The sequence below is a fragment of the Rhinatrema bivittatum genome, chromosome 4 (genome assembly GCF_901001135.1).
Source record: "Rhinatrema bivittatum chromosome 4, aRhiBiv1.1, whole genome shotgun sequence".
Taxonomy (NCBI): Eukaryota; Metazoa; Chordata; class Amphibia; order Gymnophiona; family Rhinatrematidae; genus Rhinatrema; species Rhinatrema bivittatum.
Genome location: NC_042618.1, coordinates 286933849 through 286958860, shown reverse-complemented (window position 1 = coordinate 286958860; position 25012 = coordinate 286933849). Strand labels below are relative to the sequence as shown.

Below are 25012 nucleotides of genomic sequence, written 5' to 3'. Positions count from 1 at the left end.
CTTTCCAAAGATGATAAATTCCTTGGTGTCTAATCCCCATCCCTCAACCCCCCCAAAATACAATGCTGGTGGTCTGGGAGGGGGGGCAGGTGGACTCCCCACCCCTCCCCTAACCCCCATACCTTGAAAAAATTTCTTTGATAGCCTGCTGGCAGCCCAGGGTGCCCCGGCCTTGACTCTTTCAGGTGACGGGGCAAGATCAGATCGGTGCCATTTTTCAAAATGATGCCAACTGGTCCTCGGGCTAGTGGACATCCCAGGCCATCAGCTGGATATCAAAGAAACCTTTTTGAAGTATGGGAGTAAGGAGTAGGAGTGGGTCCACCTGCCCCCTTAGATCACTAGAGTTCTGTTTTTTGGGGTTGGGAGTGGGGACACTAGATATCAGATAATTTTTTAATTTTTGGAAGAGGTGGTTGGGATGGGCTGTGGTGGTAGTGGTGGTGGTGGAGGGCTATCTTTTATCTAAGGGGCTTTATGGCATTGAAGAGAGGAGGAAGGAAAAGGGCCATCACTGCACACATGCCATGTAGGACATGATCAACGTTCTGGAAACGTTCTGGGACCAGTCTCCATCTGATGATGTCACCCACTTGTCAGGATGATATCCTGCTTTTGGAGAACACCTATTTACAGGTAAGTAGCTCTTCTTTTTAAAAATAAATAAAAATAAATAGGTGGTTAAAATTGTTCACATATTTCTGTCAGAATAAGATTTTCTTAAATATATATCTAATTGGGGGGCATTGGTCAGCAACATTAAAAATGAATCCAGCATAGTTCTGGACTATTATTATTATTATGGTCTTAGTTGTGGAAATGAGCTTTTCAGTTTGGTTTAGAATTCTACAGTTTAATTTCCATCTGCTGCCAACTTCACACTATTCTTTGATTATTAATGTTCTCAATTTAACCCTCTTTATAGGGGCTGTGCTGGAAAAAGATAAAAGTATTCCTTCCTTTGAGGTCCTATAATTGTCTCTTTTATCTCATTCTTCGACCTTTTTAGTTCCCTGCCCATATCACCATCTATATTTGTTTCTTTCTGTGCTTCTTCCCCTGTCTGTGCAGTTCTTCCTTTCTCCATCTCCTCTGCTGTCTTCCTTTATCTCCTCATCCCCTTCTACATTTCTGTTTCCTCCATCATGTTGTTATCTCATCCTCCACTATCCTCTCTTCTCCATCTTCCCATTCTTGATTCTTCACCTCCACTTTTCAGGTTCTTCTTGCCCCCATCTGGCCTGAGCAATCTGAGTGGAAACAGGCCAGCAGGATGAGATGCAGTAAGAGTGTATGCTCCTGATCTCCCACAGACTGTCTTCCTTGCCAGAACCACTCTTGCTCACTTTCCAAAGAAGGAGGGGAGAGGAGGAGCAGCTACAGGGAATCAGGAGTGTGCACTCTATATCTATGCTTCTGACCTATAGCCACTTTAAGAACATAAGAAGTGATGTGCTGGGTCAGACCAAAGTCTCCAGCCGTGGCTAGACTGAGTCACAAGTATTCATCAGATTCCCCAACAGTTGTATCTCATTCTCAGAGATAAGTGCTGGCTTTCCCAAGCCTACTTGGTTTATAACTGTTTATGGACTTTTCCTTTTGAACTCCACTATGTTAGTGGGATCAGCATTAAACTGAATTCAACAGGTGATTTTTATAGCTCAGTTGTCTTCCACAGGAATCTTCTATGGCACTTGATTGTCAGGTGCATGTTGATTGTAGAGAGCTAGATTGATGCACCCTGTAAAGATGAAGTTGTTTGACTATAGCCTCTGGCAACAGATTACATAGCTTGATTGTGCATTGAGTGAAAGAGTACTTCCTACAATTTGTTTTAAATCTGCCAGTTCCTAGTTTTATGCAGTGACCTTTAGTCCTGGTGTTGTTTGAAAGGATAAATATCCATTCCTTATTTACCTGTTCTACCCCACTCTTGATTGTATAAATTGTAATCATTTCCCCTCTCATCTCTTTTCCAAGCTAAGGAGCCCTAGTCTGTTTAGCTTTTCTCATAAGGGAGCTTTTACCTTTAATTTCATTGCCCTTCTCTGTACCTTTTCTATGTCTGCTATGTCTTTCTTGAGGTGGGGGTGACTGGAACTGCACACAATACTCTAGGTGCAATCGCACCATGGATCTATAAAAGGGAATTATATTCTCAGTTTTGTTCTCAACTTTGTTCTCTATACCTTTTTGAATAATTTCTAACATTCTGTTTGCCATTTTAACTGTCACTGCACACAGAGCCGAAGATTTCAAGGTATTATCCGCAAGGACTCCAAGCATAGGCGTTGGAAAGGGGTGAGCCATCTGTGCCCCGGCCCTTCCAATGTTTTCTCCAGGGCAGACCAGAAGTGCTCACTGCTGGCCCAACACTGGGGCAGATTTTCAAAGACCTACGCGCTAAACCCAGGAGGATTTATGCTCATAGGGGGTTTACGCGCCCGGGCCTATTTTCAAAAGGCCCAGCGGCGCGCATGTCCCGGGGGTTTTCTGAATGGGCGGGACGGGGGCGGGACAGACGGTCCAGGGCATGGCTGGGCTGTCCGGGGGTGGTCCGGGAGGCGTGGCTGAGGTCTCCGGCATGGGGGTATCGTGCACCGGCAGTCGGCTGGTGTGCACAAGTTACGCCTGCCTCTGGCAGGCGTAACTTTCAAAACAAAGCTACGGAGGGGTGTTCTTTAGGGAAAGGGGGCAGGACAGGGAGGGGGAACGGGGAAAGCCAGCAGGGCTCCCCGAGGGCTCGGCGTGCACAATTTGCACTAGTGTGCACCCCCTTGTGCGCGCCAACCCCTGATTTTATAACATGTGCGTGGCTGCGCACGCATGTTATAAAATCGAGCGTACATTTGTGCGCGCTGGGTTGCGCGCACAAATGTACGCCCGCACGTATGTTTTAAAATCTTCCCCACTGTGTTTTTGTTTTCTTTTTATAGATTTATGGATATTTTATGTTGAGTTGATTTTATATATAGGTTGGATTTGTATTATTATTTTATGGATGTTAAATTGTTTATCTGCCTAAAGCAGATATTTTTAAAATAAATAAAATGCTCGTGCTGGTCTTGCAAGACATGCAGATCAGTGCAAGATTTTGAGAGACTAGCATGAGCATTCAGAGAGCTGCCTGGTGTCAGACCAGAAGAGAGCACTTCAGAGACAAGGAGAAATTACATTCTACAGGGTATGTTGCTGGAAGGGTGGATTCCAAGCTTTTAGAATGTGTGTGTGTGTGTGTAGGAGTGTTCAAAGGTTGGAGATTATTTGGGGAGGAAAGGAAGGGTCAGAGGCTGGAGAGGGAGGGAGAAAGGAAGTGGCTGAGGAAGGAAGGAAGGTCTGAGGCTAGGGAGGGGTGGGTCCAAGACCCACCCCTCCCTAGCCTCAGACTAGGGAGGGGGGGATGGGGGGGGGGGATGGAGGGAAAGGACTTAAGCTGGAGACTGGTTGGGAGGGGGGGGAGGATGGTGGGGAGGGACTTAAGCTGGAGACTGGTGGGTGGAAGGGAAAATGAGAATGCTCAAAGGCTGGAGACAGGGGGAGGGAGGGAAGAAAGAGTCTGAGGCTGAACTGGAGGGTGAGAGGGAAGGAAGGGTCCAAGGCTGGAGACTGGCAGGGAGGGGAGGGAAGAAATGATCCAAATCTGGAGGCTGGCTTAGGGGTGCTGAGAACAAGGCATTATATATAAAGAGCATTGATTTCTACTGGTCTGAAATTTGAAAAAATCAAAGCAGACAGAGAATTGTCCGAGACATTTGTTTCGTATGATCAAGCAATTTGCAGATATTGTTGAGTTCCCCATAGAAAAGTCTGCAACTGAGAACAGAATCATTCTCCATGTTCTTGGAAAACAAAATTTTAAAATATTCATAGGGAGATGGGTATATTGATGACCCTAAAAGGTGAATTTTAAAAGCCTGACTTGCCGAAATTAGGGGATGCGTGAATATGTTGGGCTCATGCATGCAGAGCAGATTTTACACATGTAAATACTGCTGCGCGCACATCTCGAAACTTCTTAAAAAAAAAAAGGATGTGGATTGGGTTGGACATGGGGGTTTCAGGACATGCAGAGTGAGACATACAAAAGTCTGAACTTCTCCCAACATCCATTCAGCTCTAACTCAAAACTGGAAGTCTGCTTCTTCACCTCACAACATCTTCAAATCCTTCTTGTCTACGCCCCCCCCAGGGTTCCTAGAATCCAATGTCTCCCCTATCCTTGAAATCTCCACCATGCTCATCAACCTGGATTCTCCAGCAATCATCTTAGGAGACTTCAATCTACATATTGACAACCCCTCACCATCCAACAGCTGTTTAACCCTCCTCACAGCCCTATCTGCCATGGGATTCCAACAAATAGTCAATGAACCCACACACAAAGCGGGTCACACCCTGGACTTGATTTTCTTCAACAAAGGGATTACGAACACGTACAACTTGAAGAACAAAAAGGTCCCTTGGTCAGACCACACTCTTATTTCCACCTCTTTTGCACTGGAAGAAACCAACACCCCTAACATCCCCTCACCTTCATTCCATTACAAAAAGCGATGTTCTCCAGAAGACCTCAACACCCAATTAGTCTCCCAGCTCCCCCTATTAGACTTATCCGACCCTAACGCTGCCATTCGTTCATGGAACAACATAACAGAAAACATAGCCAACAAGCTCTGTCCTTCAATTACAAAAAAATCTCACACCAATGCAGCCAACAGACAACCTTGGTTCACCAACGAACTCAGAAAACTTAAACAAACTTTAAGAAAAAAAGAAGCGACCTGGCGTAAAACCCCTTGCGACACCACCATCTCATCATACAAATCCACACTTTACCAGTACAAATCCCTCACCTCAAAATCAAAAAAAGATTTTTACGCATCCAAGATTCACAACCTGGTCTTTGACGCTAAAGCCCTCTTCACCTATGTCTCCAGCCTCACTCAAACCATACCGCGAGAAATCCCCGGCAATATGGCTCAGTCCAAAGCCGAAGAACTCGCTCAGTTTTTCCAAAATAAAATTTCCAATCTCCTAACACAACTGCCACCCGACACAGCAGCCCTCCAGACATATCAACAACCTGCACACAAAAATGCCAGCTTAAACACCTTTGAACCTGTAGCCTCCACTGAGATACAAGCCATCCTGAGAAAAATGAAACCTTCATCTCATCCTGCAGACCACATCCCCTCCAAATTACTTCTGTCTATTCCAGACACAATAGCCTCATCTTTGACAAATATCATCAACTGCTCTCTAGCCCAAGGAATCTGCCCTGATGACCTCAAAATGGCCTCAATCTCACCGCTCTTAAAGAAACCTAACCTTGACCCGAAGGAACCCAACAACTTCCGCCCCATAGCTAACCTCCCATTCATCGCCAAGATCATGGAAAAACTAGTGAACTCTCAACTCTCAGATTTCATCGAAGACAACAATCTTCTCTTCACCCCACAACACGGCTTCAGAAAAAATCGAGGCACAGAATCCCTCCTCTCCTCGTTGACAGATTATATCTTAATGGGCCTTGACAAAGGAAACTCATTCCTATTGATCCTGTTAGACCTCTCAGCAGCGTTCGACACGGTCAACCACGCCATCCTCCTAAACCAACTCTCGTCTATAGGAATCAGCGGCACCGTCCTATCCTGGTTCAAAACGTTTCTCAATAACAGAGGTTACAAAGTCAAAATCCAAAACAAGGAATCCTCTAGATTTGACTCTGTCATAGGAGTCCCTCAAGGTTCTTCATTATCTCCGACCCTATTTAATATCTATCTTCTTCCTCTCTGCCAACTTCTCACCAACCTCAATCTAAAGTACTTCCTTTATGCAGACGATATCCAAATCATCATCCCCATCAAAGATACATACTCTGAAACTCTTGTCTACTGGGAATCATGCCACCTGAAAATCAAACAACTACTAAACAACCTACACCTCATCTTAAACTCTTCTAAGACAGAAATCCTTCTCATTTCTCCGGAAACCAACATCTCCAACACTACTCTTCCCACCAACCTACCTACCACACAAGTTCGAGACTTAGGAGTGATAATAGACAACCAGCTAAACTTCAAGGCCCATATCAACAAAACAACCAAAGACTGCTTCTATAAACTCCAGGTTCTGAAGAGGATAAGACCTCTTTTCCATGCCCAAGACTTCAGAACGATCATCCAAGCAGTCATTTTTGCAAAATTAGACTACTGCAATTCCCTATTGCTAGGTCTGCCCTCTTCCTACTCCAAACCACTACAGATGGTTCAAAATTCAGCAGCTCGATTACTAACAGGTGCAAGAAAGAGAGACCACATATCCCCCATTCTGAAAGAGTTACATTGGCTACCCGTACACTTCCGTATCATGTACAAAGCCATTTGTGTCATCTTCAAAACTATTCATCAACGCATCTCCCTCGATCTACAAATCCCCCTCCAAGCATACAACTCGACAAGACCTACCAGAAATGTCTACCGAGGTGCCCTCAAAGTTCCCCCTGCGAAAATGACCAAACACATCACTCTAAGAGATCGTGCCACCTCCACTGCTGGCCCTTCTCTGTGGAATTCCATTCCCACAGATCTCAGACTGGAACCCTGCCTCTTAACTTTTAGGAAAGGACTTAAGACTTGGTTATTCAAGCAAGCTTTCCCAGACACAATCTAATATCACGTTATAGATACAAACCAAGGACTTCAAATATTCAGCCATTAATCATGCCATTTTTACATAGCATTTAATTTATTTGTATACCGTTCAACCGTTTATTCTTTCCTATCTCTTCCTTCTTATCCAAGTTCTGCTACCCTTGTTATTTGTAACTGCTCCTTCGATCACCACAGTTCTAGTTGTTGTATTTAATGCACTCCCGTTCCATGTAAACCAGCAAGATATGTGCTCATGATTGCCGGTATATAAAAACCTTAAATAAATAAATAAACATACGAACTGCACAGTACAGCCTGGTGAAGATTTGATGTCATTTGGAGTGAGGAAAGTCTCACAAAGAGAGTCTGTCAAGCTAGGGCGAGAGAACATTGTAGAAATCTCACCTTTGAGAGATTTTCCTCATTCCAAATTTATTTATTTATTTATTTTTAATTTTTTATATACCGAGGTTCTTATAGAGACTACAAATCACTCCGGTTTACATATAACAATAAACTGCCCAACAAGATGAGGGGGCTTTACATAGAACAGAGGCACATATGTAACAATATAACTGGATGACAATAAAACATAATGATAATAAATATTATAGATTAACATTGTAATTAATAAAATTGTGTAATATAATCTGTATAATTTAACTATTTAACTTGGATATAGTGACATATTAACCATGCCAGATGTAAATAAGATAAAATGAGTTTTTGAATTTAGATATTGGGCCTTATTTTCCAATATCGCATTGGTAACGCATTAGGGGGCGTTACCAATGCAAATGAGGCTTCTTTCGTGCAGTGGGGAAAAATCGCGTGCGGCGATGTTTTCGCCATTCACGAAAACATTAGCGCCGCACGTGATGTTTTCCCAGTGCACAATGATTCTTTCAGTCTTTTATCGCGGTGCACAATATTTGCCAGTTTCTTTTATCGCAGAGAGAGAGAGAGAGAGAGAGAGAGAGAGAGAGAGAGAGAGAGAGAGAGAGACTTACTATAGTGCCTATGCCCTACATAGGTATTTTAACCCCTATGGGAGGGCCACCTACTAACTCGGGGTGGGGATTAGGTATGAGCGTCGGGGGTTGGGGGCCACTTTCGCATTCCACATGAGACCTACGGACAGAACAGTGGTCTCTAGTGCAGATTTGCTGGCTGTCGGAGTGAGGACGCTCACTCCAAGAAGTGGTTTGGGCAACGTTCTCTCTACCTAGCTTGATGGACACTCTACCTGGGCACACAACATGCTAGGTGGAGAGAATGTTGGCCAAATCTCCGCTTGGAGTGAGCGTCCTCACTCCGACGGCCAGCAAATCTGCACTAGAGACCACTGTTCAGTCCGTAGGTCTCATGTGGAATGCGAAAGTGGCCCCCAACCCCCGACGCTCATACCTAATCCCCACCCCGAGTTAGTAGGTGGCCCTCCCATAGGGGTTAAAATACCTATGTAGGGCATAGGCACTAGAGTAAGTCTCTCTCTCTCTCTCTCTCTCTCTCTCTCTCTCTCTCTCTCTCTCTCTCTCTCTCTCTCTCTCTCTCTCTCTCTCTCTCTCTCTCTCTCTCTCTCTCTCCCCCCCGTCTGGGACTATTGTGGATGGCGGTAATCCTTTTCAGGCCCATAACGCGAGGTTGGAGTTGTAGTTAGCAGCCGCGCTAACACTGCGGCTGTTTCGCCGCACACGATACACAGGTTCCCGCTTTACATATGCTCCGCCCCCTGAATACCAAATGACTAAATCGCGTTATCAGCTGTTAACGCGATTTGCGAATTTATCGCACGCGGTAAAGTGCTTGGAAAATGAGGCCCATTGTAGTCCAAATGACGTCAAATCTTCACAAAGATGTACTATGTAGTTTGTACATCTCTCTTAGTATGTAAAGCTGTCCCCTAAACCACCACCAACACCTCACCTCAAGCTATTAGCTAGTTCTCCTATAGACATATAAATAGTTGAATACTATGAAGGCCTCATAAATAGTCTCTCTCTCTCGGCACTTCGTGAGCTGTGAAATAGGAAGTATCGTAGGGTGTGAAAAGTTTACCGCACCATGCAAAACTACCTATGCAAAGTGCTATGTTATTGCACTACGCAGTAATTCTAAAAATTACCCTAACCATGCCCCTTTCTCTTACCATGGGAGATATATCATTTTGATGTATCTAGGGGTCAGTTTGTTAAAAATAAGGAATTGGGCTTAGTGAAATATAGGCGGGCTTGCGCCAAAATGGCCAGAGCACGCCAGTAACCAAAGCGCCGCCCCGCAGCGGCGAGGAGGCGTCCTCAGGAAGGGGTAAGGCAGCAGCATAGAGCCGCGACATAGCTCAACTCCTCCCCCACTCCCCGCCTGGCTTCAACGTAGCAATGCGAGCTGGGAGGGAGGGGGAGGAGTAGCCCGCACATTTTGATGACGTTGACTGCCCTATAAAGGGCCGCGACAGAGGCCATGCAGCCCCTTTTTTCTCCTTCTCGCCAGCAACAACCTGTGTCCTGTCTCCTGAACCGCCTTATACGGACTAGAGGAGTGTTGGGTGCTGATCCGGAGGCCATTGCTGTCGCAGGGGCTCGTCGATATGTCAGGGCTAGCCAGTACCTACTTTACCACCCCCTTTTACAGTGGGATATGAACTCTGGCTTTCAGGGTCCCAGGCCACAGCTCTGACCATTAGGTCACTCTGCCATCTCTTTTCTTTAATGCAGAAATTCCACTCCCTGCTCTTAGAACACCGGGCATAAATGCCTTACTGGGCCAGCTGCCAGCCCCCATGTCCCCACATCTCTATAGGCTAACTGACTCCCCCCACCTTTTTTTATGTATTGAATTCCCTTAAATTAATTTTCTTAGTTCTATCCCCCCCCCCTTTTTTTGGACTATCTTAGGGGGATTCGAACCTGCGGCCTGTAATGCCGTGGCGTGCTCCTGCGATCTTCTAGTTTGCACGTCCAGGCTACCAGCACTCCCTGCACGTGGGAGCTTGTATGTGGGAACTTCTGGGCTATCCCACAGCACCAGCCCACCCCTCCCGGCCTCCCTCTAACGTTTTGTGCTGACCCACCCCTCCTGATGTGAAACGGGGTGATTTTGCTGCCGTCCCACCCCTCCCGATGCTAATTGGGTCAGCAGATCACAACCCACGATCCCTTTTTACCCCTACTGCACTAGTACCGGCCCGGGCTCTTCCCGATGTCGGCTGGGGAGGACTATTCGCAGGCAAGAGAAGAAGATTGCCGGCGAGAAGGAGAAAAAAGGGGACCTCAGAAGTTAGCTTGTGGGCAATACAGATGCTGCGAAAAGCTGGTGATGCAGGAGCACACTCAAGGTCCACGAGGAAGTCATCTCCCACTAGACACTCAGCCAGGACAGCGCAAGCCCAGGACAACACATGCTGGTGCTACAGCAAAGCAACATGCACATTCCATGACTGCAAATTCAAACACGTTTGTTCAGCCTGCGCAGCCCCACACCCGGTAACAAGGGTCTGGAGCTAACCCGGAACCAGACTGCTGGCGCTAACCTGTAAAAAGGAGATAGAGCAGCTTTTAAACTAGAACAAAGGGGAAAGCTGACAGTCGCTCAGCAGCGCATGGTTCGGAGAGAGGTATCTTCAAAGGATACTAATGATGCATTAGAATTAGGGCATCCTGACAGTGAGGTTCCAATAATTAGAAAAGTAGTCCAAGTGCCTGTAACTAAAAACTCACCTGAGCTAAAAAATTCTAACCTATCCCTATCAATTAAAAAGCAGAATGAAAATACAAACAAAAAACAAACTTTGAAATGTTTGTATGCTAATGCCAGAAGTCTAAGAAGTAAGATGGGAGAATTAGAATGTATAGCAGTGAATGATGACATAGGCTTAATTGGCATCTCAGAGACATAGTGGAAAGAGGATAACTAATGGGACAGTGCTATACAGGGGTACAAATTATATCGCAATGACAGAGAGGAGCACTCGGGAGGAGTGTGGCGCTTTATGTCAGGGATGGCATAGAGTCCAACAGGATAAACATCCTGCATGAGACTAAATACAAAATTGAATCTTTATGGGTAGAAATCCCTTGTGTGTTAGGGAAGACTATAGTGATAGGGGTATACTACCGTCCACCTGGTCAAGATGGTGAGACGGACAGTGAAATGCTAAGAGAAATTAGGGAAGCTAACCAAATTGGTAGTGCAGTAATAATGGGAGACTTCAATTACCACAATATTGACTGGGTAAATGTATCATCGGGACACGCTAGAGAGATAACGTTCCTGGATGGAATAAATGATAGCTTTATGGAGCAATTGGTTCAGGAACCGATGAGAGAGGGAGCAATTTTAGATCTAATTCTCAGTGGAGCACAGGACTTGGTGAGAGAGGTAACGGTGGTGGGGCCGCTTGGCAATAGTGATCATAATATGATCAAATTTGATTTAATGACTGGAAGAGGAACAGTGTGCAAATCCAAGGCTCTCGTGCTAAACTTTCAAAAGGGAAACTTTGAGAAAATGAGAAAAATTGTTAGAAAAAAACTGAAAGGAACAGCTACAAAAGTAAAAAATGTCCAAGAGGCATGGTCATTGTTAAAAAAATACCATTCTATAAGCACAGTCCAGATGTATTCCACACATTAAGAAAGGTGGAAAGAAGGCAAAACGATTACCGGCATGGTTAAAAGGGGAGGTGAAAGAAGCTATTTTAGCCAAAAGATCTTCATTCAAAAATTGGAAGAAGGATCCAACAAAAAAAAATAGGATAAAGCATAAACATTGGTAAGTTAAATGTAAGACATTGATAAGACAGGCTAAGAGAGAATTTGAAAAGAAGTTGGCTGTAGAGGCAAAAACTCACAGTAAAAACTTTTAAAAATATATCCGAAGCAAAAGGCCTGTGAGGGAGTCAGTTGGACCGTTAGATGATCGAGGGGTTAAAGGGGCACTTAGAGAAGATAAGGCCATCGTGAAAAGATTAAATGATTTCTTTGCTTCGGTGTTTACTGAAGAGGATGTTGGGGAGGTACCTGTAATGGAGAAGGTTTACATGGGTAATGATTCAGATGGACAGAATCAAATCACGGTGAACCTAGAAGATGTGGTAGGCCTGATTGATAAACTGAAGAGTAGTAAATCACCTGGACCGGATGGTATACACCCCAGAGTTCTGAAGGAATTAAAAAATGAAATTTCAGACCTATTAGTATAAATTTGTAACCTATCATTAAAATCATCCATTGTACCTGAAGACTGGAGGATAGCAAATGTAACCCCAATATTTAAAAAGGGCTCCAGGGGTGATCCGGGAAACTACAGACCGGTTAGCCTGACTTCAGTGCCAGAAAAAATAGTATAAATTGTTCTAAACATCAAAATCACAGAACATATAGAAAGACATGGTTTAATGGAACAAAGTCAGCATGGCTTTACCCAGGGCAAGTCTTGCCTCAAAAATCTGCGTCACTTTTTTGAAGGAGTTAATAAACATGTGGATAAAGGTGAACCGGTAGATATAGTATACTTGGATTTTCAGAAGGCATTTGACAAAGTTCCTCCTGAGAGGCTTCTAGGAAAAGTAAAAAGTCATGGGATAGGTGGCGATGTCCTTTCTTGGATTGCAAACTGGCTAAAAGACAGGAAACAGAGAATAAGATTAAATGGACAATTTTCTCAGTGGAAGGGAGTGTACAGGATCTGTATTGGGACCCTTACTTTTCAATATATTTATAAATGATCTGGAAAGAAATACAACAAGTGAGATAATCAAATTTGCAGATGACACAAAATTGTTCAGAGTAGTTAAATCACAAGCAGATTGTGATAAATTGCAGGAAGACCTTGTGAGACTGGAAAATTGGGCATCCAAATGGAAGATGAAATTTAATGTGGATAAGTGCAAGGTGATGCATATAGGGAAAAATAACCCATGCTATAATTACACAATGTTGGGTTCCATATTAGGTGCTACAACCCAAGAAAGAGATCTAGGTGTCATGGTGGATAACACATTGAAATCGTCGGTTCAGTGTGCTGCGGCAGTTAAAAAAGCAAACAGAATGTTGGGAATTATTAGAAAGGGAATGGTGAATAAAACGGAAAATGTCATAATGCCTCTGTATCGCTCCATGGTGAGACCGCACTTTGAATACTTTGTACAATTCTGGTCGCCGCATCTCAAAAAAGATATAATTGCGATGGAGAAGGTACAGAGAAGGGCTACCAAAATGATAAGGGGAATGGAACAGCTCCCCTATGAGGAAAGACTAAAGAGGTTAGGACTTTTCAGCTTGGAGAAGAGAAGACCGAGGGGGATATGATAGAGATGTTTAAAATCATAAGAGGTCTAGAACGGGTAGATGTGAATCGGTTATTTACTCTTTCGGAGAGTAGAAAGACTAGGGGGCACTCCATGAAGTTAGCATGGGGCACATTTAAAACTAATCGGAGAAAGTTCTTTTTTACTCAACGCACAATTAAACTCTGGAATTTGTTGCCAGAGGATGTGGTTAGTGCAGTTAGTATAGCTGTGTTTAAAAAAGGATTAAGTTCACTTAGAGAATAGCCACTGCCATTAGCAATGGTAACATGGAATAGACTTAGTTTATGGGTACTTGCCAGGTTCTTATGGCCTGGATTGGCCACTGTTGGAAAGAAGATGCTGGGCTTGATGGACCCTTGGTCTGACCCAATATGGCATTTTCTTATGTTCTTATGTTCTTATGCTCCAAGAAACCAGTGACTGGGAGTAATGGTAAAGCACGCTAAGACTCAGCAGTTAAAAAAAACAAAAACAAAACACCATCACCCACCACTTTGGAAGCTATGATTCCATGGCTGGAACTTTACCCCTGCGGCAAGAATCCACAAAAGATTTTGCGAGGCTTTCATGATGGATTCATGATTCGATTCCAAGGTCAACTAAAAGGAACAAATGCTCGTAACGCGTCATTAATGGTACAACACACAGACATTGTGTAGGAGAACCTAGATATCGAGTTAGCACTCGGACAGATGGCAGGTCCTTTCCACAACAATCCTTCCAAAAGATGTACCTTTCACCATTGATGGTAATCCCCATAAGAAAAAAAGAGAAGGGTCAATTCCGTCTCATCCAGAATGTTTCATACCCTCGAGGGGCGTCGTTCAACAACCAGCTACCCCCAGAGGAGTGCTACATTCAGTATGCTTTTTTTTGACTGTCCAGTAGCACTACTCAGAAAATGCGGCGAGGGTGCACTAATGACAAAATTGGTCATAGAATCAGCTTTAAAGATTACTTCCAGTCCATCGAAAGAGCTTCCAATTATTGGGTTTTACCTTCAGGAAGCAACATTACTTTGATAAATTGATGCCTATGGGATGGTCTGTCTCATGCACATATTTTGAATTATTTAGCTCAATTTATACATTGGGTGATGGCACAGAAAGCAGTCTCAAACAACTTCATTCATTATTTAGACGACTTTCTGTTCGTTGGTCCAAGAGACTTGGAAGCCTGCGCACCTTTGCTATGCAATTTCCAATCAATTGGTGAAGATTTCCCAAGTGCCCAAAAGTTGTTTATCACCTTAGGGAGGTAGTATTAGCGGCTTTGCGCAGCAATACGACGGTAAGAGGTAGACATCTTCCAGGGGTATGTAACGGTGTTGCTGATTCCCTAACTCGTGCTAAGTAGGATTTGTTTCACTAGCAGGTACCCATGGTGGATTAAGTTGGGATGCCCATGCTAGCATACCTACGGAAGATTGGTCTGCAACCACCTACGAACTAGTCTGGGGATCCATAGCCCCAACTACATGGTCAGCATACTGCCGAAGCTCGACCACATGACGGAATTCCTAAAGAGACATGGGTAGAGTGAAGGCCCAGTAGGCAGATGCCCGGAATTTAAAATTTATTTCTGTGGCAAAAGAAAACAGGGCATCCAGAAGTTCCGTAGTCAAACATCTGGCAGGCTCGGCCTGCTTCCTGAAGATGCGAGGTTGGGGATACCCCACCAAGTCCTACTTACTGATGAAGATGTTGGCAGGATAGTCGAAGAAGGCGGGAATCATTGACAGGCAACATCCCATCACCCACAACCCACTGGGGACCCCTTTTGTGGTTCCTTGCATCAATTTGTTCATCTGAATTCAAAACAGACTTATTTCGGTGGATACGGGGCCACTCTGTCACTAAAGCATATCGAGGCATTTATTTATTTATTTATTTGTTGTTTTTGTTATACCGAGTTTCATGATAGGCATCACATCAACCCGGTTTACAAATAACAAGGAGTGTAAAGCATAACGTAACATAAAAAACAATATTTTCAATAAGAACCTTGAACTTTAAATACAGTGAATCAGAAAAAGGGAGAGGGAAAGTTACAAAAAACAAGGAAATGTTGGCATGTGACACCTGCCCAATCAAGCTGGAAAAAGGGCCACTCTGTCACTAAAGCATATCAAGGTTGCGACACCTGCCCAATCCATAATACAAAGCAATACCTAGCAATTTGGCCAAGCGGGGGAGTGCACCTATTGATGCATGTGGACGCAACCCTGCTAACCAGATATCAATTCACCAAAGTGCTCAATACAGCGGTGGCAAAAAATGGGTCTGGATACTAAAAAATTCACCTCACATTCCTTCAGTATTGGTGAAGCTACAAGCGCCACACAAGGAGGACTACAAACAGCTGTGATACAGAGAATCAGATGATGGCGTTCAGAGGCAGTAAATTCATATTTCCGATTGGACAGAGCGAGCATCACTAAACACAAGGCTTAATTCTATTCTGCAGATCTGCCTCAGATTCAACATAAGCTTGGATTATTGGTCACTTGTATGTACATTGGGCGGCTAGGAGATCACAGAAACGACTGAACGGACCACATTTAGGATTGGCGCCTCTTGGGTGGGCTGTCACATGGATGGGAAAGACAGCCATGCGCTGAAACCAGTTATTGCCCCTTCTACGGCACCTAAAGGAGTTGAAGGCTGCTCAGGATGTCATAATAATACATCTGGGCGGCATGACTAGTGCTCATCGTCGTGCAAGCAACTGATAGAGAGGGTTAAAAAGGATTTCGCTGAGCTATCCTCCTGGTACCCAGAAGCCACCCTCTTCTGGTCGGACATTATCCCGCGACCAGAGTGGAAAGACTCCAGACAATTGAGAAGGGGTCGTAAGAAAGTCAATCGTCAAATTGGTATATGGATACAAAAACTCGGCAGTTGCCAGTTAAGGCACCAATGGCGGATGATCTATGCCGGGGTCTGTTTCGACTGGACAGAGTACACCTGTCTGACATCTGCTATGACATCTTTAACAATGCGCTCCAGGATGCCATGGAAGACTGGATATCCGGAAAAGGTTATGGGCCGCAGCTGGTTTGTTAGTGGGGGGACATGAGGCAAGGGTCCACCCTACCTCATGCTGGTTGGGCATGTTGCTCATTGTGCCAGTGGCATCATGGGACTGAGTGGCAGCCAATCAGCACCTTGGGTGGTGCAAATGAAAGGGCAGCACACGCAACGATGGTCGGGGCCACCTTGCTTGGGGACAAGGTGGGGGGCCCAAGGTTCAAGGCTGCCCTGCTTGGTCCTCATGGCGGGCAACAGCGGTGAAGGGTCATCTCGTAATAGTGAGCAACATACCGGCTCGGGTGACAATTGTTCAAGGTTTTATACAGTTATTATGTTGAATAAAGCTGCGGCCTTGTTATCTGTCTCAGTATTCTGCTATTAAAGGAATGTGATGTACATGCATAAGTCCGATAGAGTGAATGATTGGGAAATGGGTGGAGGGGACGCTGGCGAGACGATGTTACAGTAGCGGCTGCTAGCGTTAATATTGCCTGTATGGTTAATTCTAGTTTAGTTCAGGGCATGTTACCTCTTCTTTTAAATCTGTTAAAGTTCAACCCCTATTGCAAAAGGACTTGCTTGATCCTATGTATGCAAATTATCGGTCATATGCCTTTCATTGCCATTGTGATTAAAAAAGTGGGTTTCAAAATTTCTTGACAATATATACAAATTGCTGCTTATCTAGGGATTGACATTTCTTTGAAAGATGTTGTGACCACACTTGGAGTTAAGCTGGATCAATGCCTGACCATGGCTGACCATGTAATAGCTTTGGTCCATTTACCTTTTAATTAATAGCAATACATCCACTGTCTACAGTTTTTTTTTTTTTTTTTTTTTAGGAAAATAAGGCCTGCAAGCTATAGGTTATTTCCTTTTCTTCTCCCACTTAGACTATTGTAATGGTATGTTGCAAGGTCTGCCATTGCTTCAGTTGATACAAAACATGCGTGTAAAATAGTTTTATATTAAAGAAATAGTAGCATGTCACGCCCTTGTCTAGAAAATCTCCATTGGTTGCAAATCCTTGGGATTATTAGATTTAAGACTTTATGCCTAGTGTTTAAAATACTACAGAGAGGACATGCAAAATATTTGGCAGATATTTTGATCCTGCTAGAACCTTATGCTCAATGCATCAAGATCTATTAAGAATCTCAGTCCTGTCTGAGATTAGTTTAGAAAGTGCTAGGCATTCATTTTTTAACTGGAATTCGCTTACTCCAAAGTTATGCCAAGATCCAACTATCTTAATTTTTAAAAACTTAGCTTTTTAAAAATGCTTATATTCCTATTAGATGACTTGCTGTGTTTTATCCATGAGCCCGAATATATGAGGAGACTTTAGTAGAGGCTTATGCTACTAGCAAGAATTTATTTTACTTAGGGAATTGAATTAGTGATTGGTGGAATTATAATTAATATTTATTTATAATAAATACTATGTTGGGATTATTATTGTTTTTTCACTCATTATTATGTGCTACTTTAATTATGGTGTTTTATTTTAATGAATGATGGGCTTTTATAAGGATGGATTTTTTAAATTATTTTCTTTTTTTTTTCCTTTTTATAGTTTTGTATTATATTGATGTGATGCTTTGATGTTCTTCTGTAATGATGTGATGTTTGGATACTTTTATGATTGTTGTGTATTATAGATTTTTTTTTAAACTTGTGAACCACTTTGACGATTTATTGGAATGTTACTATAAATTAAATAAAAAGGGTATTCTTACAAATACATTGTCTCTTTATAATTTTTATACATGCATATATTCAGTTTAAAGTACAAAGTATTAAGAAAAATGAAACTCAAACACATAATACAAGATTTAATAATAATTTCTTTTTTTTCTCCAGACACACCAACCAGTTTTTATCCAGCTTCTACAGTCTGCTTTTAGAATTTACAACTGTACTTGGCCTAATCCATCACAGAAGGCCTCGGTAGAATCCTGCATAAAAACATTGGCTGAAGTGGGTAAGTTCAAATGCCTAAGTGGACTTCATTTTTTGTAAAAATGTAACTGATTGTGGTAAATATTATTTTATGAAACTAATTTATTAAAAGGTGATGTACTGTTACGCAAAGGGCAATTTAAGTGATTTCCCCATGTTAAAAGCATTTTACCCACATAAATCTGTCTAATAATTGCCCATCTTCAATGGAGTTAAAACACACTTTTAGCTGTATTTAAAGGAGGTGTTTCCAGGGCTGTTGTGGGAGGAAAAGTATACTATACATTGCAATTTCAGGCATACTATTGGTAATTTGTACCTGAAGATTGGAGGGTTGCCAACATAACAGCAATTATTAAAAAGGGTTCAGGGGTGATCCAGGAAACTACAAACCAATGAGCCTGGCGCCAGTGCTGGGCAAAATTGTAGAAACTATCAAAAGTAACAAAATTACTTAACATATAGTCAGTCATAATTTAATGGAACAAAGCCAATATGGATTTGTCAAGGAAAGTCTTGGTTCACCAATCTGTTACATTGCTTTTGGAGGTGTAAGTAAATGTGGATAAAGTGAGCCAGCTGATATAGTGTATCTGGATTTTCAGGAAGCATTTGACAAAGTCCCTCATGAGAGATGTCTGAGGAAATTAAAAAGTCATGGAATAGGAGACAATGCCCTATTGCGGATTTTCTCAGTGGAGATTTTCTCAGTGGAGAAATGTGAATAGTGGAATACCCCAGGTATCTGTTCTGGGATCACTAAATTTTAACGACAAATGAGGTGATCATATTTGCTGATGATACAAAACTATTCAAAGTTGTTAAATCACAAGAGAATTGTGAGGAACTGTAAGTGGACTTTGGAAGACTGAACAATTAGGCACGCAAATAGCAGATGACATTTAATGCAGACAAGTGCAAAGTGATGCAATTAGGGAAGAGCAATGTAAAATATAGCTACACAACAAAATATTCCATATTAGGAGTCAACACTCAGGAAAATGATCTAAGCATCATCTTGGACAATATGTTGAAATCCTCTGCTCAGTGTGCGATGGCAGCCAAGAAAGCAATTAGTATGCTAGGAATAGGAAAGGAATAGAGAATAAAACATAATAGCATAATGTCTATGTATCAGTCCATGGTACAACCACATCTTCAATATTGTGTGCACAGAGGAATTAGGAAAGGTACAAAGAAGAGCGACTGAAATGATAAAAGGGATGGAATGATTCCCCTAGAAGGAAAGGCTAAAGTGGTTAGGGCTCTTCAGCTTGGAGAAGAGTCGCCTGAGGATAGATTTGATAGAAATCTATAAAATAATGAGCAGAATGGAATGCGTAAATGCAAATCAGTTGTTTACTCTTTCATAAAGAACAAAGTCTAGGAGACACTGTTATGACTATGGCTGCTGTGCAGCCTCCTCACCACCAGAGGCCCCTCATGAGCACACTCCCTTGGTTGGCCTAGTCTGTCCTACCTATCTGCTCCATGCCACGAACTCCCTTCTTAATCCCACCTAGCCCATGCCTTGGTGCTTCGGCATCGAGTTCCCTTGGGCTCCCTGCTTTAGCCTCCTGTGACTTATCCTGTGCGCCTCTGGGCTTCTCGCTTATCTGTTTTGCTCTGTGGCCTTGGGCCTCTGCTCTTCTGGTCCTGTAGCTTTCCACCTTGCCTGCTTCATGGTTCCCCTCTGTTCCAGATTCCCCCCTGTTGCTGTCCTACTTCCCCCTGCTTCCTTGCCTCACTGCCTTCGGGCTTTTGTGTTTCCTGTTCAGTGTAAGTCTTGTCTTGGTTTGTCTAGTCCAGTCATTATCTGTTCTGCTCACCTTGGTTCTCTCATCCAGCTCACACTTACCTACATTCAGTCTCACACTTACCTGCACGCTATCCTGATTCCACCCATACCTGCACTCAGTTCCTGTGTTCAGACCACGCTTATCTGCACTCACATCCACGCATACCTCCATGCTGTTCCAGTGTTTCCCAAAGTTCACCCTTACCCCCACGCACCTTGTTCTAGAGACTCCTTTCCAGCCAGCACCCGGCATCAAAGACTCCTTCCAGCCAGTAACTGGCACTAGAGACTCCTTTCAGCCAGCAGCCAGCACCAGAGACTCCTATCATTATTTTATTTATTTAATAATTTTGATATACCGATTTTTCATGCGAGCATATCAAATTGGTTTACAGTAGTTAACAAATATTATTTAATATTTGCATTTCCAAAAGAAGAAAGAAAGTAGATACATAGTTTTGTAATGTAAATAAATAAAATAGTAAACTTAAAATAAAAATAGTAAGCTAAATAATCATAAAATTTAAACAGTCAGAGAGACAGTATAGTAAGAGTAGAGATAAAAAATAAAATATATACATTTTTTCCCGGCACCGAAGTCAGGCTCACTGGTCTATAGTTACCCGGATCGCCCCTGGAGCCTTTTTTAAATATTGGGGTTACATTAGCCACCCTCCAGTCTTCAGGTACAATGGATGATTTTAATGATAGGTTACAAATTTTAACTAATAGATCAGAAATTTCATTTTTGAGTTCCTTCAGAACCCTAGGATGCATACCATCTGGTCCAGGTGATTTGCTACTCTTTAGTTTGTCAATCTGGCCTACTACTATTTTTGCGATGTATTGACCAGAACTGCACAGGGCGATACAGAGGCATTATGACATCCTCTGTTTTATTTTCCATCCCCTTCTTAATAATTCCTAACATTCTGTTTGCTTTTTTGATTACCACAGCACACTGGCCTGATGATTTCAATGTATTATCCACCATCACATCTAGATCTCTTTCGTGGGTGGTACCTCCTAAGATAGAACCTAACATTGTGTAACTACAGCAAGGGTTATTTTTCCCTATTTGATCACTTTGCACGTGTCCACGTTAAATTTCATCTGCCATTAGGAAGCCCAATCTTCCAGTCTCACAAGGTCTTCCTGCAATTCATCACAATCTGCTTGAGATTTAACTACTCTGCTTAATTTTGTGTCATCCGCAAATTTGATCACCTCACTCATCATAACCCTTTCCAGATCATTTATAAATATATTCAAAAGCACCAGTCCAAGTATGGATCCCTATGGCATTCCACAGTTTAGCTTTTTCCACTGTGAAAAGAATGTAGGAGATTTTCAAGGCAAGTCTTAACTTGGGTAAATCCATGCTGGCTGTGTCCCATCAAACCATGTCTATCTAAATGTTTTGTGATTTTATTCGTTATAACAGTTTCCACGATTTTTCCCTGCACTAAAGTCAAGCTCACCTGTCTATAGTTTCCCAGATCACCCTGGATCCCTTTTTACATATAGGGGGTTACATTGGCCATCTTCCAGTCTTCAGATACATCGGATGATATTAATGATAGGTTACAAATTTTTAAAAATAGATCTAAAATTTCATTTTTTAGTTTTCAGAATCCTGGGATATATACCATCCAGTCCAGGTGACTTACTACTTTTCAGTTTGTCAGTCAGGCCTACCACATCTTCCATTACAGTTCTGATATGCAGTACCACTTTGCCGGATGAGTAGATATCTACCTGTAGTGTACACCTCTCTCCACAGTACCTGAGGCTCTTTCACCTTGTACCTGAGTTGGGCCTGTTTGCATCCTGCTGCTGTATAACAACCAAGGAGAAGTCAGGGAGGTGTAGAGGATTGAGATTTCTCACTTGGCAAGAGAAGACAGTGATGAGGCCTGCTGTTGCTTGGGACCAGGCAGACTTCAACAGACTGGCTCCCACCTCTTTTCTGGGTGCTTGATCTGTACATATCTCTTAGCTGAGGATGATTTGTGAACCTGCCAGATGTATACAATCTTCTGTGAGGAATTATGACTCTGACAACCTTATTAACAAGTAAGGAGAAGCCTTGCACAGACATTATTAAAGGTTGATGATGAACATGCCAGGAACAGCAAAATAGGTCCTTGGTAGGTTGTCAAAGTGCTAAAGGTATTACGTAAGCCTCACTGTCCTAACAGATCTGTGAGATCATCCTTAGCTTAGATGTATGTACAGATCAACCACTCAGGGCAGTGCAGGGGTGGTAGCCAGTCTGTTGAAGTCTGCCTGGTCCCAAGCAAAAAAAAACCAAAACTAGGCTAGTGTGTGGCATTTTAAGGGCTGGTACTAACAGGATAAAAGGGAGGCTAGTTAACTAGGAGGTTTAGGAATTCTTATCCTTTACCTGGGTGAACTTGGGAAATTGGTAACTACATCGGCACTCATAGCTACAAAGATTTCCCCACTTACGCAATAGAGGTGGCATTTGCAGGCACATACGCACGTCCATATAAAATTGTGCACACCTGGACGTGCATACAGCCTATTTTATACCATGCACGCATATACGCATGTATGTTATAAAATGGCAGTGTCGTTTGGCGTGAGCCGGCATATGCTGTACACGTGCACCTGTGCGCCATTATCAAAGTCACCGTCCCTGAGAGTATTATCACTACATTAATATAGAGACTTGGTGGAAAATTGCCTATTATTTTTATATCCTTTTGAGGCCATGGAAATTTAATTGTCCTTATGTCCTGGTCTAATTTTAGGGTTTTTAAAAAATCTGTTGGTATTACTAGTAGGATTATGTATGTATTTTTCACACTATTTGTTTTGTAAGCCGGGATGCGGGGAGGGGAAATGTCTTTATCTTATTTAGATTGGTTTCAGTGTTCTGGAAATTTATTTTTGTATTTAGTTTTGTGCATTTTTCATTTTGGGTTTAATATTTTTAGTGATTGTTATTTATGATATGTATTTTCTTTGCTACTATTGCTGTTCCCAGCTTTGAGTGACTTGGAAAAGGGGAATATATCTTTTAAATAAATAGTACAACCTATGGGTACTAAATATATCAAAATGACAGAGCAGAGAGAAGTAACCCTGGATTTGTCAATAAGCACACATTAGGTTTGTGTCTGTAGTGGCAAACATGTAGGGGAAGCTGGCTGACTGAAGATTTGCTGCCTTTCAGTTTTGCTGAATGTCATTTAGCAAAGAACACCTCTCTGCTATCCTGTAACAGCACCAATAGTGCCTAGCATTTCCAAATCCTGTATCCATGCCTGGACAGAAGTTGTGGTGGGGTGGTTAAGGATGCATAGTGAACAGATTGAGAAATGCTAACAGAAATTCCATAGGCTACTAATCATGGAAACAATAATAATCTGGGATTTCAATTACTGTAATAATTAAAGTGATTGGATGCATGTTTAATAAGGATATGCCAAAGAGGTAAAATTTCAAGATGCCAAAAGAAAAGAAAAAGATGTAAAGCGGGCCTGCAGTCCAACTCCCCGCCCCCCCCCCCTCCACCCCCAAATTTCATAAATGGCCCAGCTAGGCCATGCATCCCCTACCCCGAAACCACACCTAAATGTGAGAAAAAAAGCTATGGGGTCTACAGATTGGGCCCTACCCCTCCACTTTCCTCAGTTCTTTTTTAAAATTGAAATTTGGCTGCTCCATTCACCCTCCTCCCCACTCTCCAATCCCAGCCCTAAAAAACCAAGCTGGGAGCAAGGTATACACTTACCCACTTCCAACACTGCTCTGTCATCAGTTTATGATTCCAGCAGTGCTCAGCGTTGCAAGTCTAAAATTGCGGGCAGCTTACATTTCTAGCACTCCTTTTGATAGAAGCAGTTGGGAGGTGGTGGGCCAGGCCAGAACATAGGGATTGCAGGTCAGTGAGGCATTGGGGTGGGGGCAGTTCAATTTTGATTTTAGAACAATACCAGGAAAAGAGGCAAGCGGGCCAGCCTGTAGACAACACAACATTTTTTCTACAATTAGAATGGGTTTAAGGGGTGTGGGGGGTGCAGGGCCCTTCATGAGATTTGGGGGAAATGTAGGAAGGGAATTGGGCCGCAAGCCCTCTTTACATATTGTTTTTCTGCTTTAGAGTGTCCCTTAACCAGATATCTATGAAGATATCCAATTAAATAGAAAGTAACTGGCCACTCAAGGCCGGATAGCTTTAGACTTGCTTTGAGGGAGGTCTAAAGTTATTTGGCTAATTTAGTCGTAAAGAACTGGAATTTTGCAAAATTAGCCATATTACTTAGGAATACCTCTTTTATATCTGGCTAGATTTTAGACAGGACTGCCTCTTTTATATCTGGCTACATTTTAGCCGGATAATGATTTATCCAGCTAAAATCTAGCTGGATATGTGGCTCAGTATTAAAAAATGTATCATTTAGCTGGAGAACGTCTGAGTTATCTGGCTAAATGCCTTTGAATATTTGTATGTTAATGTTGAATATGATTTAAATTATATATTTGCACTTATTTGGAATGTGATTTTCTGTTAAATGTAATTAGAAATGATTTTGGTACTATCTCATTTGCAGGAACTAGTGATTTCATTTTATAAGCTTCAAGAATCATACTGCCTTTGTATACTAAAATATATGTAGGTTGTTAGCTGCACATTATTATTTTCACATAAAGAATGAATAAAGATGGTTTAAAAATGGAAAATGTACACAAAACAAAATCATTGACTTTTATGCTAGTGTTTGATTTATTAAAATATTTCAACAAAATCACGCAACATTATATTGAAATTTTAAGTTCCAGAGAAGCCTTGTTGAGGTTAATGCCATAATGGAATCTCAGTAGAATTTAATTTCATTTGAAATCTGCAGAAATAAGCAGTGTTATTCTTGAAGAAAATACCAAAATATATTAAATGTCTGATTTATCTTTCTACTAAAGCAAAGAACCGTGGAATTGCAATTCCAGTTGATTTGGACAGCCAGGTTAATACTCTGTTCATGAAGAGTCATTCTAACATGGTGCAGAGAGCAGCCATGGGATGGAGAATGTCTGCACGCACAGGGCCTCGTTTTAAAGAAGCACTTGGGGGACCAGCTTGGGACTACCGGAATATTATTGAAAAGCTACAGGTAAAGTGAAGAAAATGAATTACAAACTTTGCCAGCTGCTTTCCACCTGAGCCAGAAGTATGTTATCTAACTGAAAGGTGTTTTGCAAAACCATAAGCAATACCACTTCTTCC

The 25012-nt window shown here is 42.4% G+C and overlaps 1 protein-coding gene across 1 annotated transcript in view; it reads left to right on the top strand.

Moving 5' to 3' along the window:
• ITPR2 (inositol 1,4,5-trisphosphate receptor type 2) overlaps nucleotides 1-25012 on the top strand; it is a 1380003-nt gene that overhangs the window by 732729 nt on the left and 622262 nt on the right. Inside the window, 2 exon segments of the mRNA XM_029597493.1 lie at nucleotides 17862-17982; nucleotides 24709-24899. Coding sequence (XP_029453353.1) covers nucleotides 17862-17982; nucleotides 24709-24899 — 312 coding nt within the window.